General features: G+C 35.9%; 1 protein-coding gene across 6 annotated transcripts in view; it reads right to left on the minus strand.

Moving 5' to 3' along the window:
* LOC134531216 (cleavage and polyadenylation specificity factor subunit 6) overlaps positions 1–18515 on the minus strand; it is a 294999-nt gene that overhangs the window by 263830 nt on the left and 12654 nt on the right. For all 6 annotated transcript variants that reach the window (XM_063366877.1, XM_063366876.1, XM_063366880.1 and 3 more), the window contains exons 2-3: positions 5768–6016; positions 1061–1288 (exon numbers count right to left, since the gene is read on the minus strand). In XM_063366877.1, the coding sequence (XP_063222947.1) occupies positions 1061–1288; positions 5768–6016 (477 nt within the window). The remainder of the gene's footprint in view (positions 1–1060; positions 1289–5767; positions 6017–18515) is intronic.

The raw sequence follows: 18515 nt of genomic DNA on the forward strand, positions 1-18515 counted from the left end.
TTCCACACTTCACTTTTTTTCTCCCTAGTCGCCATCTCACTATAATTATATAAAAATGACTCAATACCAATTCTAGCACATGTGATTTTATTAATTTTGACTGAATATATAAAATTATAAATACTTTTTCACTTTTCACGTCACATACAAATAACAAACGGACAATGTTACCAAAGACGCCCATAACGAGTTTGTAAAACGCAGTGATAAACTCTGAAAGGTATCAGAACCACGATTTTGAACCGCTACTATTGACTCGAAAAGATCGATTCTCATAGAATCCACTGCAACTGCTTGTGGTATTTTGATTGCGTGCCATCTATTTTACGTCTCTGGCTATAAGTAATGCACAAGGCCACTAAACAAAAGACAGAACAAAAGACGAAACGTAAATAAACGTGTAGGAAAATGTTTTTTTTGTTGTTAGAGGCAATGAGGTTTATTAAACTTAACGAAATATCTGTAATCTTGATATGACGGAGTTAGATTAATTTTGTAATATGTACAAATATTACCGTATTTCGTCCTAAAATGTGTAACAAAATATTACACGGTAAAAACCTACTTAATTACACCGGGACGTAGATAATCGGCAAAGTAATCGTTAAGATAATCGCCGATTACGATTAATCGGTAAGTACCCATAATCGCCGATTACGATTCATCGGTATCCGCATCGGTGCACCACTACTTTAGTATAATGTTAATGATAAATTAACATACACTCACACAAGATAAAATTATTTCTCTAAAATGTTGGCAGTCACTCTAGCTCGGCTCCATATTTAAGAACTCTACCTGACTAAACTAAATATTATGAAGTGTGGATTTCATTAGACTCAAAAGTATTATAGTTGAACTCGGCTCGACTTGGCCCAAAAATATGTAGCCTCGTCAATCTCTAAATACCAAAATATCCATTGTAACTTCTTTGCAAAATATGTGTATTTTATTTAAACTTTAAGTTTATTAGTTTAACTTAACTAACAAAAGTTTGTGTATAGTGTTAGCCAGTTTAGGTCACTTGACTGTTTGAAGATAAAAATAAGGCAGACATTACCTGGTTGAGGGCCTGCTTGGTGGGGAATGTGACGACAGGGTTCTGCCCGTGGAGCTCCTTCTTCGGAAGACGGTCCATGCACATGCGCATGCTCGACTCCGACCCCAGCGTCACCACGCAGAAGCCCTTCGACTGGCCGTTGGCTCGGTTCTCAAAGAACTTCACCTCCATGAAGTCATTCACCCCTATTGCGATCACTGCCTCCGTGATGTCCTGGTCTGTGGTCCACTGGAACAGTCTCTGCCTCCGTCATCATCTCCAGGTGCTACATACACACGCTCGTGTTTTACAAATCTGCCACTGTTCCATCTCAAATGTGATGGGCAACACTGAAATTATTGCAATTTATATTTGTTCTTGCATAACTGTTATCTAAATTTAATTTTTAAATGACATAATTATTTTCAACAAGTTTCTTTCTAAACATTTTAATGGCCCTTGGTGAAAACTATCTTCTTTTGTTTCAAATATTTTGGCAGCTAGCTTCAATTTTTCCTTAATTGCAATTATTATAAAAATGAGGACTTTCAAGTACTATAACAAAAGATAAGAACTTTTAAGTGTATTTGAATATTGAATTGGAAATTAAGGACATTTAACAAATGTAATCTTTTAGCAAAGCCTACTGGCACAGGTAGATTTGTAAGTTCTTGTCTTTAAATAAATATTATAAAACTTTAATGTTCATAACATTCTATAAGTTCTCCAATATTACCAAACAAAAAAAATTTGTGAACATTATTGCATACACCATGCAGCCAAAATGTTTCGAATGTTTTCTATGTAGTCAGCATTTTCATAAAATTTCTATCATATTCTTTATACGAATGACATAGCCACGACCCTGACATTGGCGCGCGCAGGTAGGTAGGATCTGTGCTGTGCTGCCAGACAAATCTCCCATAAACGTAACATGCACATTTTGTCTCGTATGCTAAGTATAAACAAATATATTTGTCCCTTGTGCTAAAGGTAGCAGTTATCAAAAAATATTTTAGATAAAACATTTTGGTATATTAAGAGGGTTCTTCAAACCAACAAGTAATCAGTGTACAATACAACCTTAACTATTCTATAGCTAACACAACTGTTTGGGAGTGTAAAATATGGCAAAAAGTATTGCAGCAACATAAAGAAATGTGAGAAATAATTTGTAACAACCCAGACCTCCCTGAAAAGCTGAACACTCATCTGAATTGCAAATACATAAAAACACTTGAAGAATTTTTGGGTTAGAAAATACTGTTAAAATTTTGTACAAACGTTGCTCTAAATGATTCCTGATGAAAACCAAGTCTCTCAAGAATAAAGGATTTTTTAATGTTTTCGATTATTACTTAATTAATTTTTTTTTTTATTACATTATTATTATTACTATTACTACTTTACCGCAAATTCACATTAGCACAAAGGCCACCATCTTCGAACATAACACTGTTCCAGATTATAAACAAAACAAAAAAAAAGTTTTTTTTTTATTTGAGAAAACAATTTACTTTAAAATGGTACCAAGATGTCTAGCAAAATATGGATTGCTGATATTTATGTCCCATAGTTACACACTAACTCACGGTACAAGCCAAGGACTTCCATACTTGGATGACAATGAAACTAATCATGTTTGCCTCGTTATTGGCTTAACACAGATGACTGCAGTCATCTCCAAAAATGGTTATAAATTGGTGTTGCCCAGACCGCAGCCGCGAAATTTATTCAATTCACTACATTATTAGTTAATTTAGCCAAAGCCCAATTACGACCCTTCGGTACCACGACAATAACATGACTAATGAGCAACCTGACTGCCTCCATCCACAAAGAATGGAGGTGGTCCCATGGCCCCCACAACCAAACATATACAAGCTTAAGCCACACTTTCCAAAATCATCCAATCAATGCACAAGTTACAAGTCATGAAAATCTCTACATACATATAACTAGGGGCTTTCCCTATTCTCTTTCCATTTCTGATGATACATTATCCTTTAAGTTCACATGCTCTGCAGGAAATCACAGTTTCTGTCTGTCTCTCTCTCTTGCACTTCAGGGCACACCTGCCTCTCTCTTTCTCTAACACTGATGTAATTTACCATCACATAGCATCATCATGCTTTCAGACAAAGGATAATAACAAAACAAGTAAAGAAAAATAAATGACTACACTTGAAAACTTAACCAATATGCCAAATAGGTATTAAAGACTGTTTAGCGGCTTTTAAAATTTAAATTAAGTAAATAACAAACATACTTAAAAACATGAACTAAGGAGAAATAAGACCAAAACAACACATTGCTAACATATGACTACCTCTGACACATTCAATCAGCCATTATTTACATTGAAATGGAAAACCTAACTAAGTACAAAAAATTATCAAAAATAATTATAAAACTATTTATGTCAATTTTCTTTCTACATGTTAAGAGGATAAGGGCTTGCAATGCTAAAAATTAAATAAGTTAACCAGAATACTATTAATGTAAAATCCCCAATTAAAAGCCCTATTAAAACTAATGGACCTAACATGTTGTGAAGCTGGGTTAGCTAACATCATTTGCTTTTAGAACTCAAATAAAAGATTAGATGTGAACTTGGGGCATGCAAATAATAATTAACATTACACACATAAAAGAAATACTATCAGTAGACTATAACTAATATGATATTCAATCATTTGTAATGTTTAAAAGGCAAAAATTATTTATTGTACTCCATTTCTAATACCATGCAATACATTATGTTAAAAAAATTAGTTCAACTTCTTTTCATGTCATCAAAAATGCATTCCTGTTGTGCCGCAAATTAAAATTTTTGGGACATGCATTAATTTTAAAAAAAAAATTAATTTCATTATTTATAACCACTCATTTAAACTTTTTCTGCCTACTGTACACTCCCATTTATCTTTTGTCAGACCAGTCACACCAATCTTTCCCACTACTTGAGCTGATTTTTGCCGATGCCATTCATGTTGTGCAGTGTACTCGTCTAACCCCGCTTCCAGCGCACGTTCACCGGCTGATATTCGTCTCCTCTCCGTGTCAAAGACTGCTTCCCCCAGCAGACTATCAGATCATACCGTTCCTGAGAATACTCCTTACGTGAGCGATCTTTGCTACATCACCGCATCATTTTTCACGTCTAGGCACGTCCCAAGACACAGTAGAGCCGTGTTCCTACTGGAGTTGCAAATTTTCACTCCCCTCCCCCTTCAGGCTTCCCTGGGAACACTGGCCAGAGCAATGACCGGTGCCAATGACCCCGACCAGTCAAGGTTTAGGCACAGCGCTCCTAACGTACCGCCCCCGCACTCTAGCGGCGATTTCGAGAGTTACTTCCCCTGGAGTTTCGAATGCCCGCGCTACGCCACTGCTCTCTGGTACTTCCGCCATAAGCGGTACTCTGTAGTCTTTTTTCCAGCTGCCAGAGTTCTCTCCTGTCCCTCCATTAGCCCCAGGCTGTAGCAGACGCCTCGGGCGAGTCAATCCCTTTTTGTTTCGGACACCCCTCAATAGGTAGTGCTAAAATCGGCCAGTGCTACCAACTTCGAGATATCGAAGTCAGAGTTTTTTGTGATTCCCACTCTGAGAACTTCGAAACCTTTTGGTCCGGACGCCAAAGTCTCCCCCCCCCCCCTCCTTTTGATTGAGTTATTCCTTTTAATTAAGAGACGCTGCCCCTCCGGGGACACTTCGCGTCGCGATTCCAGACTGCATTAGGTTATTGGCAGATTGGCGAGACGCACAGCAAGACTTCTGTCCGGCCATAACCAAAGATGTAGTCAGTTAGACATGGGATGCTATCCCTATAAATTCTTTTAAGTAGTTTAGTCCGTCTGTACACAGCATAGTAGTTATTTTTTTAATTATGGAAACGCCCACGACTTCCGCCATTCCGCAATCGTCAGATCCGGACGTGCTACGCTTCGGGCTCTAGAAGCTACCTTCCCTGTCTGGTGAGTTCCTATCAGTTTTACTCCCCGACCTCCCCTTATCTTTTTGCAGGCATTTTCTGCCCAGTTTGCTGTCTGTGTTTCTGATCATGTTTGATTAGGACTGTTCACAGACAGGTCCAAGAGCCGGATGCGGACCTAGCCACATTTTCGCACACTCCCTCTCCAACAAACAGGCACCCTGACGCCATGTTTATTGCTGGACTCCGGCCAGCAAGCATCAGACCTCCGGTCCTACAATATTTATGAACCTTTTGGAATATAATTTAAATTACTACATTTAAGAGATAAGAACTATATAAAACTTTTGTTCTGGACTTTAAGCGCTTACATTGGGATTGTTTGTGCCTCTTTGTACTTTTTTAATTGATTTTGTTTATTTATATTAAATGAAACCTTTAATCTAATTAGGACCGGCCCACATTTTTAACATATCCGAGAGCTTTTTTAATTATGTAATTTAAATTATATTTTAACACATTTTAATACCTATTATATATTTGTCTCTCATTCAACTGTTATAAGTTTCATCATTTAAATAAATATAGAGTAATTATATTCAGACGGAATCACACCTTGTTTCTGTTCATTCCTCATGTCCTTGTGAAACTAAAAGGTCCACTGTTACAGCAGTGCGTAATGTCAATGGTAGTATTTATGTATTTAATCTTATTTAACTACACTGCCCCAACGTAACACTGTATGTCAGCTTCTCTGAACATTTATTCACAAAACGGGAGAGCGGAGCACGCACCCAGGTGAGGTTGCCGACGTAGAGCTGGTGTCGCCGGCCAACCTGGTTGGGCTGGATGTTGTTGCCCATCTGGTGGTACGGGGGATTGTTACTGCTCGGAGAGTGGCCATCCTGGCTGGGCAGAGTCCCGCCCGGAGCGTGCGCCGGCTGGGAGTTGTCGTCCCCCCCACCACCGCCCCCGGGCGGCGCCGCAATCACGTCGTCATACAGGTCGATGCCATCACCCGCAAACTCTTCCTTGATCACCGCCTTCACATTCATGAACAAATTATCATTTTAGCACTGCCGGAACGTCACGTCAGATCATAATACAACAAATTCAAAATGTTGTAACATATGAAGCACAAAAGTAGTACAATATTCATACAAAACACACTATTCAAGTACGTAAAACAAAGAAAACTTCTTGCACAGGAGTATTTTCACATGCCACAACACTTTACATAATGTAACACGACACACATCATGACATGACTCACACCATGACATGACTCACACCATGACGTGACACCTCCGCTTGTCTAATACAATCTCCAGTATCAACGGGAAAAGCTAAAGGTAGCAACAAAAAAAACCTGGAGATGAGGGTGTTAGACAATATTCTTTTAATGATATAACTCTGCATAAAAGCTCACACAAGACATTATATTTACAATTCATGATAAAACAGAGCAAAATCCAGGTTATTCCAAAGACAAGCAACAAACAGAAAAAAAATATTAGAATCTTGATTTTATAACTCAACAGTTTACTCCAAATCTAAATGATATCTAATGTGGGCAACCTAACTGGAGTCAGGACTGGATGCACCATAACTGCATTGCACATTACACACTGCAACTATAAACTAGACATAAACTTATGCCGCCAATTAGCACTTTTCGGCATAATTGAAAATTTTAATTTTTAAATTATTATTTTAGCACTAATTTTGAATTTGGTAGCTGAAACTTAAATTTTTCCACTCACTGTACACTCCCACTTAATCTTTGTCATGCTAGTTCCACAAATCGTTCCCAGTGCCGTATCTGATTTTTGCCAACCCTCTGCGAGCCAGCATTCAGGCTCATCTTATCCTCACTTCGGCGCACGTCTGGTCACTGAAACACGGCCTGTCACCGTGATCATGAAAGCTTATCCCTGCATCTTCCCAAGGCCCCGGGTTTCTCAGAGCTATCCTGAGGTGACTACTTCAAGGCATGCTCACGAGTCATTTTACTAAACCTACAGTCACATCTCCTGGATCAGTAGAGCTTCTTTCCCACTGTCACTGCTGTTTCCAACCCCCCTCCCCCTCATCTTTAGACTCCAGTACAATGACCGGCCACTAAACCCGGTCCCCTTCAAGGCTAGCCAAAGGTTTTCAAACATACCGCCCCTGACCTCTAGTGATGAAATTATCAACTACTCTGAGCGGTTATCAAGCTCAGCCTGCCCCCTGGTGACTCACGCAACAAACATCCTCCTGTCGTTTTTACCCGAGCCACCAGAGAGCTCCACCAGTCTCCTTCATAAGCCGCCTTGCTTTAGAAGCAGCCTTGTGCGACATGCGCGAGTCAATTTATTTTCTGTTTCGGTCACCTCCCAGTAGATAGCGCTGCCATCAGGCGCCAGAAGAAATGTCAAGATATTGAAGCAGGTATTTCTCGACCACTCACTCGGAAGTCTTCGAAACCTTTCGGACCTGAAGCCAAAGTATCCCCCTTTTCTTTCTAAATCAAGCACTTTTTTTAATTAAGCGTCACACCGACCCCCCAGGGACTTCTTGCGCGACGTCAGACCGACTACTTAGTTTCTCAGCCAGACCTCAGCATGATTCAACTTTGACACGCCCACTAGCACAAGCCCTTGACTGGTGAATCATGTTAGTTTTCGCATGTTTCATAAACAACCATAACTTTTAATTAACTTAAAGTTAGGATACCAGTAAATAATAGATGTTTCGAGCCCTGTGCAAGACGAACCCTTAGTGATTTATTAACCTTCAAAGTGTGTCCTATTTGGCATAAATGTTTATAGTACAAATTCTCGAGTTCTTCAAGTTTTAAAACTTATAAATGGAACACAGCAGCCCTACATATAAGAACAAAAACATTACACCTGGTGCTTTTACAGCTAAATGACACATGTAGATCAAATACGTAATCCACTCAGTAACAAATTTGTGGCCCCACTTTTAAGTGGCTACTTGACAGTTGAAGTGTCAAAATGTTTTTTATTGCAGACACACTAGGTTAAGCTTAAACTTGGCATATCTCACTTGATATGTACCTACATGTTTAAAAGCAGTGAAGTGTTTGAGAATGTTGTATATAATCATAGTATGAACACATTAGTTGGAGTGTCAGTAGGAAATAAATGCATGTATTATTTAACTTACTGAATTTAAATAAAAAGTTTATTTAATATTTTTATTCAACGTGGTGTTTAGAAAGACAGCCTAATAACTTTGCAGAGTTTCCTTTAGTAATTTAAAATAAATGGTTACCTGGTATACGTTAAAATATAGGAAATAATCTAAACTAATATATGATATCCATTAAACATATTTCAACATATGATAAAATTATAATCATAGTTCCTTTTTAAACAATGCTGTATTATTGGTAATATAGTAAATCAAATAAATATGAACACAATTTATTCACAATTTCTTGAAACTACCATAGTTGGATATTTTTAAGTGTTAGCTAGTATTATTATCGTGAACGTTGTACAGATATTTCATTGTGTTAAATGTTATTTTTATTACACACACTGTTTCACTATTTTACACTGGATTCTGCTGATGTACGTATATTGTGATCATGCTGTAAAATCACTAAAAATACTATTGTGAAATTTGAAAGAGAGGTTGTGCATGCTCACATTCGTTACTATACAATATCACAAGGGCTCTCATGGCTGGTAGAAGGTCAGGTGGAATGGCTCTTTACTTTCCACCAATGGCTGATTAAAGCACGCAATAAATAGTGATAACATTAGACAAAGTCAAATTGTTATGCACAGAGAACATGATGATAGGTATTTGTAACAAGTACAGTATAAACTGCTTGTAAACCTATCTCAACTATATTAACATCTCACTTTTGTGCACAAGTTCTCAGAGTATTTCTGAGAACAAGATATACTGTCTTGGTATGTAAATCATCGATTTTATTTTTTTAAAAATTGCAGTTTTTCGACAAAAAAAATTAATTTTGCAAATTAATCAAAAAATACAAAAAACAGTCTGTTATTGGCTGTGGCAAAATCCTGATAATTTTACCATAATGTACCTCTGCCGATTTTCCTATCATCTATACTAATATTATAAAGCTGAAGAGTTTGTTTGTTTGAACGCGCTAATCTCCGGAACCACTGGTCCGATTTGAAAAATTCTTTCAGTGTTGGATAGTACATTTATCGAGGAAGGCTATAGGCTATATTATATTACATATCAATAACATTAGGGATCCTTACTAAAAGTCCAATTTAGAATCAAATGCGTTGGAGGGGGTTAGATACAACATGCAGTACACGTACGAAGTGTGTGTTGACAATGCCGCAGGTGCTAGAAGTTTATTTCCTAATGCCAATTAACATTGTTGCCACGCACTAGATGCCTTATCATTCTTAATTTTCCCATACAAGTAAAAAACACCCGTGTGATATTAACAACGAAGCAATCAGCACCCTCATATAGAATACATAGAGATAGTGTGAGGTATATATGTAGATATAAAGAGATAAATACAAATAGAGAGATACATAGATATATAGGACTATAGATGTAGATATAGATAAATATATATTTAGAGACAGATTATTTGTATATGTGTAACTACTTTAACATATTACAAAACAAAACTGAATGAGGCATTGCAATGCATGCCGAGCATTAGCTAGATAATGGAATCTTTTCAATATTAGTAATCCCTTATTTTTCAGTTTTTTTTTCTATATTGCTGTATAGAGTCTAGATCACATACAGACCAGGTAAATAACTATAAACTGGAGAACGCCGAGTTGCTGTCATCACGGAAACTTGGTGTTCCTGTCTTGCATATAAATGCTTTAGTTTAATATGTTTGAAATTGTTCAATATTTATTTGCGTTAATAAAATGTGACTCTCACAACACAGTTTGTTGTGTTCTCTCTAAGTCAATCCATTGTTTCCCCTCTCGAGGGGCAACAAAATTGTGAAAAATAACACCAAACTACATTTTATAGAATGATTAAGTACAATAAGTGTTATGAACTAAAAACTAAAAAAAAAAAAATTATTTTTGAATTTTGGATGACATCCAAATATTTTAAGAATTCAACATGGCAAAACTCGTAGGTACCCTCATATGAACATACTACTATAAAAATATTCTGCCATAACTAGTTAAATAATAGAAATATGACTATGTAATTTCAGAGTAAATAGGAAAAAAGGGAAATACATAAAATATATAAAATATTCATCCTTAAATTTGAGTTTGCTTTTGATTTGACACAACCTTGTACAAAATGGTTACCAAAAGTAAAAATTTCAATGTTGTATCACAATAAAAAATAAATATTTAAACATAACCAACCATGTACTCTTTTAGAGTTATTAACCGTATTCTAATTTTTTTTAAATGGCATAACTAGCTAGTTGGTACCACTGGCCAAGCCACCAAAAATTATATTTTGGACATTATACAACTTCTAACATAGCAATCATCATGTAGTAAGGAAAACAAATGCTTGAAAATTCAAAAAAACCACTTGTCATATTTCACTCCCAACTTCCATACAAATAGTATTGTTATAAAATACCAATAAAAGTTATTTGGTAATTTTAGAAACATTAGTTACAAAATGTTCTGATATTCAACATTTACCAGAAGGCCGTGTCCCAATCCACATAGTATTAAACTGATAGTTATAGCGATGAACACTATCACAACAAAAAACTAGCACAGTGACCTGACTACAATGAACATTAACTAAACCCATTCCTGTTTTTGGTTGTTTAACATCCAAAAACTTAATGTTGCTGTAGTTGGTCAGTAACTATATGGAAAAATTTAGTTTTAATAAAATCCATAATAACACAAGAGTTTCATAATAGTGCAGAAATTATTTTTTTTTCCTCTTTAGAAAATTGGATTATTATGTTTATAGTTTAACTCCAAAAAAACACATTTGACATAATATATCAACACATGCATTCTGGTTGACAGAAAACATATGGTGGTTTTAGTAATCACACAGGTTTAAGCAAGAGTTAAACCTAGAGCAAAATTTACTTAATACTGGGCTTCTGTAAAATTCTTATGTTACACGTTTCTGAAAATTAATAATAAAATTTTGAAAATACTTTTAAAACACTAGATACCTTACTGTAGGGCCTATTTACCCTAAAAACAACGCATATAGATTCCTACTGTTTTACGAGAAATCACAGTTTATAGCTTACATTACAATACCTGTGCATTGATGCAGCCGCTGCATTGTTTGCTTTCCTGTGTGGTAGTCAAATCATGAGAATGGTAATTTAGGTTAGTATAGCTACATTACAAATACTTTAAAACATTGTGGGTAGTTGCTTAGGAATTACCAATTTAAGATGTAGCCATTTTGACCTAACAAAACATTCACATAATTTCACAGTATTTTTAATGTAGCTAACCTAATTGGCTGCCCACGCGTCATTACATGTCAAATCAACACACCCATTTTACCTCACCATCTCAGGTTTTGATGAAATTTTGCACAGATGTTACCTCCATACAGACTAACAAAAATATAAAATTTTAGAATGATATATCCATCCGTTTTGAAAATATTGCTTTGTAAATTTTCGAAAAAAAACACTCAAAAACGCACGACATGCATATTTTAAAATTACCATAACTCTTATCCAAATTAAGTTAGAAAGGTGAGACAGGTGTCATTTTGCAGCATTTGGTATGGCCTTTCATGTGATATGTAACACAATAATGTCTAGAAAAAAAAATTTCAATATAATTTTTAAAATTTAAATTTAAAATTTTGGGAAAAGTGCATTTTTAATTTTTTTCAAAAAATATATAAAATTTTTTGTACAAATATTAAATAGTCTACAAAGTTTCAAAGTGGAGAGTTAATGGGTTCATAGTAAAATTTATTGAAAACAAAGGCCCTTTTTGTCAAAACTCAGGTTAAATGTTGGCAGCAAATGAAAGCATAACAGAATACAGTAAAATCTTGTTGTAAAATACACAAAATAAAATAATTATATTCTGTACACTGAAAGTATCTTAAACTGAACCATTTTTTAATTAAATTTTACAGGGAATTTAATTTAAAATGATAAATACTTTATGCTGAAGTACAATATATGCAAGATTCCCCTGCACAATAATTTAAAATGAGAAATAAATTGAAGAAAGGAAATTAGCACTCACATGTTTGATTGCAATTTTCAATTAGGTCAGTTTGGGTAGTTGTGAACAAATTTTACTAGTTTCAATTACTGATGGGATATAGGAGCATATGAACTATGTAAAACCTTTTAGAACCTCCATAAAACTAATGTTTTACTCCAGTACTTCAATTAAATTTGGTTATTGGTGCTGTGGATTAATTATAAAGTAACTGAAATGCTTGTTCATAATTACCCCAGATGTTCATATTTACCCCAGAGACTATGGGGTAATTATGAACATCTATCTCTGTGTACGGATGGTAGACTATAAAAATCATAAAGTTCACACAAAAACATTTGGCAGGAATAAGTTGCAAACATCATTAAAAAGAGGATAATTACGTTGTTCATATTTACCCCAATACGAACTTCACAATGATCCATAGATTACTTTTTTGAGCCTTTTTTGTCAGGAAATTATTATATTCTACTACAACAACCATAACAACGTGTCAATGGGACAACAGTGGATGTTTATTTCATTAACATATTTTATTAAAATCAAGAAGCAAATTACTGAAAATATGCAGAATGTATCTAAATGTTTCTAATTTTTACTTCTCTTTCACATTAACACTGCCACTAAACTTGTACACCGATTTTCTTCCTGCTTTTTTGTTTGTTGGGCACGGCAGAATAGCTTTCACCTGGCTTTTAGTGATGGTGAATTTGTCATTCTCCACTAAAATAAATTCAATTTTGTTTCTACCAATGCTCTTCATCCCAGTAACTGCAAGCTCTTCATCTAAGACTTCATCTACTTGACAAACATAAGCAAAGTGTGTTTTATTTCTTGTTCCTCCTACAATGTCAACAAGAACAAACGTGGATTGAGAAATATCATTAACTGATGGCTCTAAGTAAATGATTTCCTTAACTTCTTCAGCCTCCATTTCATGACGAAGTCCTCTATAGCGCAGTTGTCATCCAAAAGTTCATCAGGCAGATTGTTTCCTTCACTTTCACTTCCTTCATGTTGCCGGACCTTCTTTTTCAGATTTTCCACTTCTCCATTTATCTTCTTATTTCCTCTCTGTCGCTTTGGGGGCTTCTTTTTCTTTTCTTCAGCATCTTTGAGGCGTTGCAAGACATCATCATTAGAGAGGACCTCCCCATAGGTGTAATGTTTCAAGCGAGTTGTGGGTAACTTTTTCACAGGGCTGGATGAAGTAACTGTACTTGCGGCGATGCTTCGAGAGAAAATATCCACTAAGTTAGTTTGCACTTGGTTCGGTGGAATGCATCCAGATGTGCCTTCACTAGTATCTACGATTGATCGTTTAAAACTTAAGTCCAAAGCAAACATTTCACAATCGGCCGAAGGTATAATTTCTCCTGGAAAATATAAATCTTCAGCTGCAACTTTGTCCCTATTCTCATTCTGTGCTTGTGATTCAGTGTGGCGTTCCAAATTTGCTTTTCGTTGTTTGTATCGGGACAGGTCTCGTGGATAAAAAAGATCTTCTGGTAGTTTTGTTTCATCAAGAGGAAACAGCCCAGTTGACTGAAAGCCTTTGACAGTGTTGTCCGTTTTCATCTTTGCCCAAACGTTCCCCAGTAATGTCGCGAACTCAGATTTTTTCAGACGAGAAGGACCACTTCCCATCTTGGTTTTACCATGGGCAACTAAAACCTTGTCCCATTCAGTCTTAACTGGACCAGATATGCACTTATCTAGTGGTTGAAGATGATCTGTAAGGTGGCTGGGAAATTTTATCAGCTCCACATTGTTGATGATTGCCTGCTCGATAATGTGAATGCTTATATGGCTTGCATGACCATCATAAAAAAGAAAAGCAGTTTTATGTGTCATGTCTTTCTTTTTACGTTTTTCATTTACATGGGTGATGAACATCTTAGTGAACCATTCATAAAACGAGACTTCTTCCATCCACCCGTTAGTGGTTGCAGCATACATAGTTCCAGGATATGGCTGTGGCTATATCCACCGTTGTTGAACAGCTTGTCCCTTGTATACTATGAGAGGGGGTAGAACCTCACCATTAGCAGAAACGCATACAAGTACTGTAGTATTATCTCTTCCAGAACCATCGGAAACCCTGCTGAGAGGTTTCTCCTTTTCCCCTATTCCTCTCAAGCGAGATGGGTCGTTAGGAAACCCACTTTCATCTGCATTAAAAATGAAGCTTCCTGAATCATCATCTACAGAGTTTTTAGCATAAGCATCCTTAACCATCTCAAAAAAATGGTAAACAACAAACGGATCCCTTGCATTCTTCCGTGCTTTTTGCAAGTGTTCTGGTTTTTTTAGCGAAATGTTAGGATGTCGCTTCATAAACCCATAGTACCAGTCTTTACCTGGCTTACCATCTTTGAATCGGACATTTAACTCGTTAGCCACAACAAATTGTTGAACCAGAGTTTTCAACTCACCCTTGTCGTACGGGAAACCCATTTGAGCCCTAGCAATAAGACATTTGGCAAGAGTATCTTCCACTTCTTTTGGAATGTCCGTGGAGCGACCTGCCCCCATTTTATCAACATGAGTCTTACCCTTGATTCTATTATGCATAACTACCAAAGGAATCCCATAATGTTCTGATGCTTCCCTGTAGGTTTTATCACTGTTAAAAATGTCCCTCACTGCTTTCGCTAAGTCTTCAGTGGTGTAGGCAGGAGGGGGCTTCTTCCTTATGTAAGTCCTAGGCATGACGTGATTCCGCTCTGTAAAAATTAGGGATGGGATTTTCGAATCTTGGATTCGTCGAATATACCGAATCCTATGGATTCGAGGATTCGTAGGATCCGAGGTAGGATTCGAGGTGGGATTCGAAGTGGGTTTTAGGTAGTAATTGAAAATTGTAGTGCTGGCCGAAGTTCGAAAATTTCGAACCGAACCGAACCCTTACGTTCGGTTCGGTTCGAAACCTCTTAAAATATTTTCGAAAAACCGAACGTTCGTTAAAAAAAAAAAAAAAAAAAAAATACGTTTTTATAATTTTCTAACCCCCATTTGAGACCATTCACAAAACAACACAACAAAATTCCATTACTTGTAATATTCCGACTTATATCGCATAATCGTCGCCTCAACAGTTTCAAGCGCAGACAAAATAAAAAATTTATTAATTGTTGCATAACTCGTATAGCATTTTTTCATATAGGCGCGCTTTGTTTTTTGTTTACTTTAGAGAATTTTGTATGCATTTCTCGTACTACGTAATATAAATTATCGTACAAATGCCAAAGGTATTGTATATTATACCTTTAACTATAGTGCGTCTACGAGAAGTGTTGTAAAATCACCAAAGATTACGTACCCCATACGTTAAACTAAAGCGTATGTACGAGAACACTCGTATTTCGGCAAAACTAACGTGATCAAGTTAACACAAGACAAATGCGGTAGAAAATGATTACGTAAATTAGGTACGTATTTTAAATTACTGGGATGTATTTATTTTCTTTGGCCTTTTTGGTTATAACAGTCAGGTACTGAAAATATTAATTTAATCTTGTTTATTAAAAGTACTGGTCCAGTAAATTTTACAGTACGGTACTAAGTTGACTAGCGTAGTCGCGGCAGCCATCATTATTTCTCGTGTTTTCTTTTTTTCCGACGCAAATTTCTATAACCACACTTATTACGTTACGTTTACAATATAATTGTTCTTGAGGTGATTTGCGATGAGCAGGCTTACGTCGTTTAAGTTTTCCAAATGGAGAAAAGATAATGACGACCCAGATGACCCAGAACCACCCCAAAAAATGTCTAAGTTTCTTCTGACGAGCAGCATTCTTCCAAGAAAACAGCAACTGCAGTCAGCGGGTTTTGTAATGTAGGTAGATAGGTAACTTAATTCACATTCGACTTTTTTTTATGTCCTATTAAAAAGTTTTACTTATTGAAAATGTTAGGTTATGTCTACCACAAAAATATGTTATGTGGCCTTATGCTGAATGTTCGTCATCTTTATAATATTATATTTTTTTAAATGAAGGTTGGTGTACACTGAAAAAGGAAGATAGTCTTTTGGAAATTTAGATGGAACTTCTTCATGAATTAAAAGTATATGATTTTCTCTAAACTGTTTTCTTTCCTTCATTATTTATTGTATAAACTTTACTTATAAAATGTTTTGCAATGTTTTAATAAAACTAAGCTATATAATGTTTTAATTTTACATATGGCTGGAGAACCTTTCTTTCTCACCATTCAGTTAAAGACCAAAATGCTGGTGGTCGGTTCATTTTAATTCAAAACAATTATTTCTGTATGAGGTTCGGTTCGGCACGGTTCGAAATTTTTTTGCTGTGGTTCGGTTCGAAACCAGAGAACTGAGGTTCATCCAGCTCTAGAAAATTGTATACCTAAACTATATTGTAAAGGTAACGGAAATAGCACAAACATAGATAAACTACGCTGTATTTTGTCAATTAGCATTACTACTCGATCATTTCCAACCTTCAATGATATAACATTGCAGAAAAAAACATAACTTTTTTTAAATAGTGTCTGTTATACAAACATATTTTATTGAAAACATAGGAATGATTAATTTAACAGAGAATTAGACAGATGAAAACTTACATGTGTGGTTTTTGAGGTTATTTGTCTCTATTTTATATCAGGCGTATACACTATGCACTTATTTTATAATTTTTATAAATACACATGTGCTTTTTTTTAATAGTTAGGCCTATGTATTTTTTTAAAATAAATGTGTGATTTTTTTAATAACATTTGAAGTTTAGTGTGGGACTGGGATTCGAGATTCGATGACAAACACCGAGGATTCGAACAAGGATTCGGATTCGACCAAAATGTGGATTCGTCCCATCCCTAGTAAAAATAAATATGTAATATTAGGTTATGTTTATTGTCCGATGCTATGATTATTAGTGTACGTTTTGCTTATTGCCTATTCTATTTTATGTAGTGTGAGGTTATGTTTATGATGCTACCATGTTTATTAGAGTTAAAATCTCTGTAAATTAATAGGTAATGCTCAAAATTTAAATTTTGCAAGCAGTCATGTATAAATATATGACATACTATGCAACGAAACATAAAAACAAACTGTTCATAATGATTCCGTATGATGAAAAGTATGGGGTAATTATGAACATGGTTCTGCAGGTCCTTGAAAATGTGTTGTAGCAAAATATTATTGATATTCTGTTAAAGTAAACATATATTTTGTCAACTATTTACTAAAACAAGGACTTACCTTGTTTTAATATGATGGAAACATAGGATATTCACATACACTAAAAAACTGTTTATCACTTTAAACTGTAAGATATTTGAAATACACAAGCCATGCAGCTAACCTCAAAGAAAAATGGAGGGAATGTTATAATTCAGTAAACAGGAATGTAAACATTTGATTTCAACTTCCTTTTAGTATCAGGCACTGTCACATGAGCTCTAGTAGCGCTTGTTCACAATTATCCTGTGTTCATAATTACCCCAACTGACCTTAAAGTACTTGAAAAATTCTTCCAGTTGGTGTCACAGGATTTACTGTATACTAGACGCAACATAACTCCGAGCCTGGGTGACGGTTAGAAAATCATTGTGTGTATGTGAGTCCCGACACTGGAGAAGGCAGACGTGGCGCGGCAGTGAGAGATAATGCGTGACTTGATAACAGGGGCTACACGCTACTGCACAGAGTGAAAACTTAGTCCTTCGGTGAAATCCGACGAATACGTTGGTACTTACTAAACGTTTTCGTTTACAGTTTGGATCTGAGGTTTGTATGCATGTAGTGTATCACTTTTGTTCAGAGCCAGTGTTACATATGTAGTGCAGTACTTCAGTAAAGTACAACTTTATACATAAAATGCCTCCAGTGTTGTCAAAAGTTAAGAGTAAAAAACTGCACTCGCAGGCGCGGGAAATCGTCTATAACGTTCTGCAGTTTATGGAAAATGAAGCGCGATTGCAGGAACCTTCCACTTCACTAGAGAAAGCACAGCTGAGAACAGCAAATGCGACGGGTGTGTCTCGCACGACTGTACAAACAATATGAAAAATGGCTCACCGAACAATTAATACAAAATCTTCCACCAAACATTGTTGTTGTGTTAGATAATCACAATGTAAAAATAAATAAAACACCCACCTCCAGCTCGACAAAATTGGAAATGCAGCAGTGGTTAAGTAAGGAGAATATTTCCTTTACTAGCGACATGTTCAAACCAAACTTGTATAACCTCATAAAGGAGCACAAACCTTCGCAAGTGCAGTACTCGGCAGACATACTATTGGTAAATAGTGGCCACACATTACTTCGTCTGCCCCCTTATCATCCGGATTTGAATCCGATAGAAAGCATATGGGCTAAAGTTAAAGG

This window comes from Bacillus rossius, chromosome 3 (genome assembly GCF_032445375.1).
Source record: "Bacillus rossius redtenbacheri isolate Brsri chromosome 3, Brsri_v3, whole genome shotgun sequence".
Lineage (NCBI taxonomy): Eukaryota > Metazoa > Arthropoda > Insecta > Phasmatodea > Bacillidae > Bacillus > Bacillus rossius.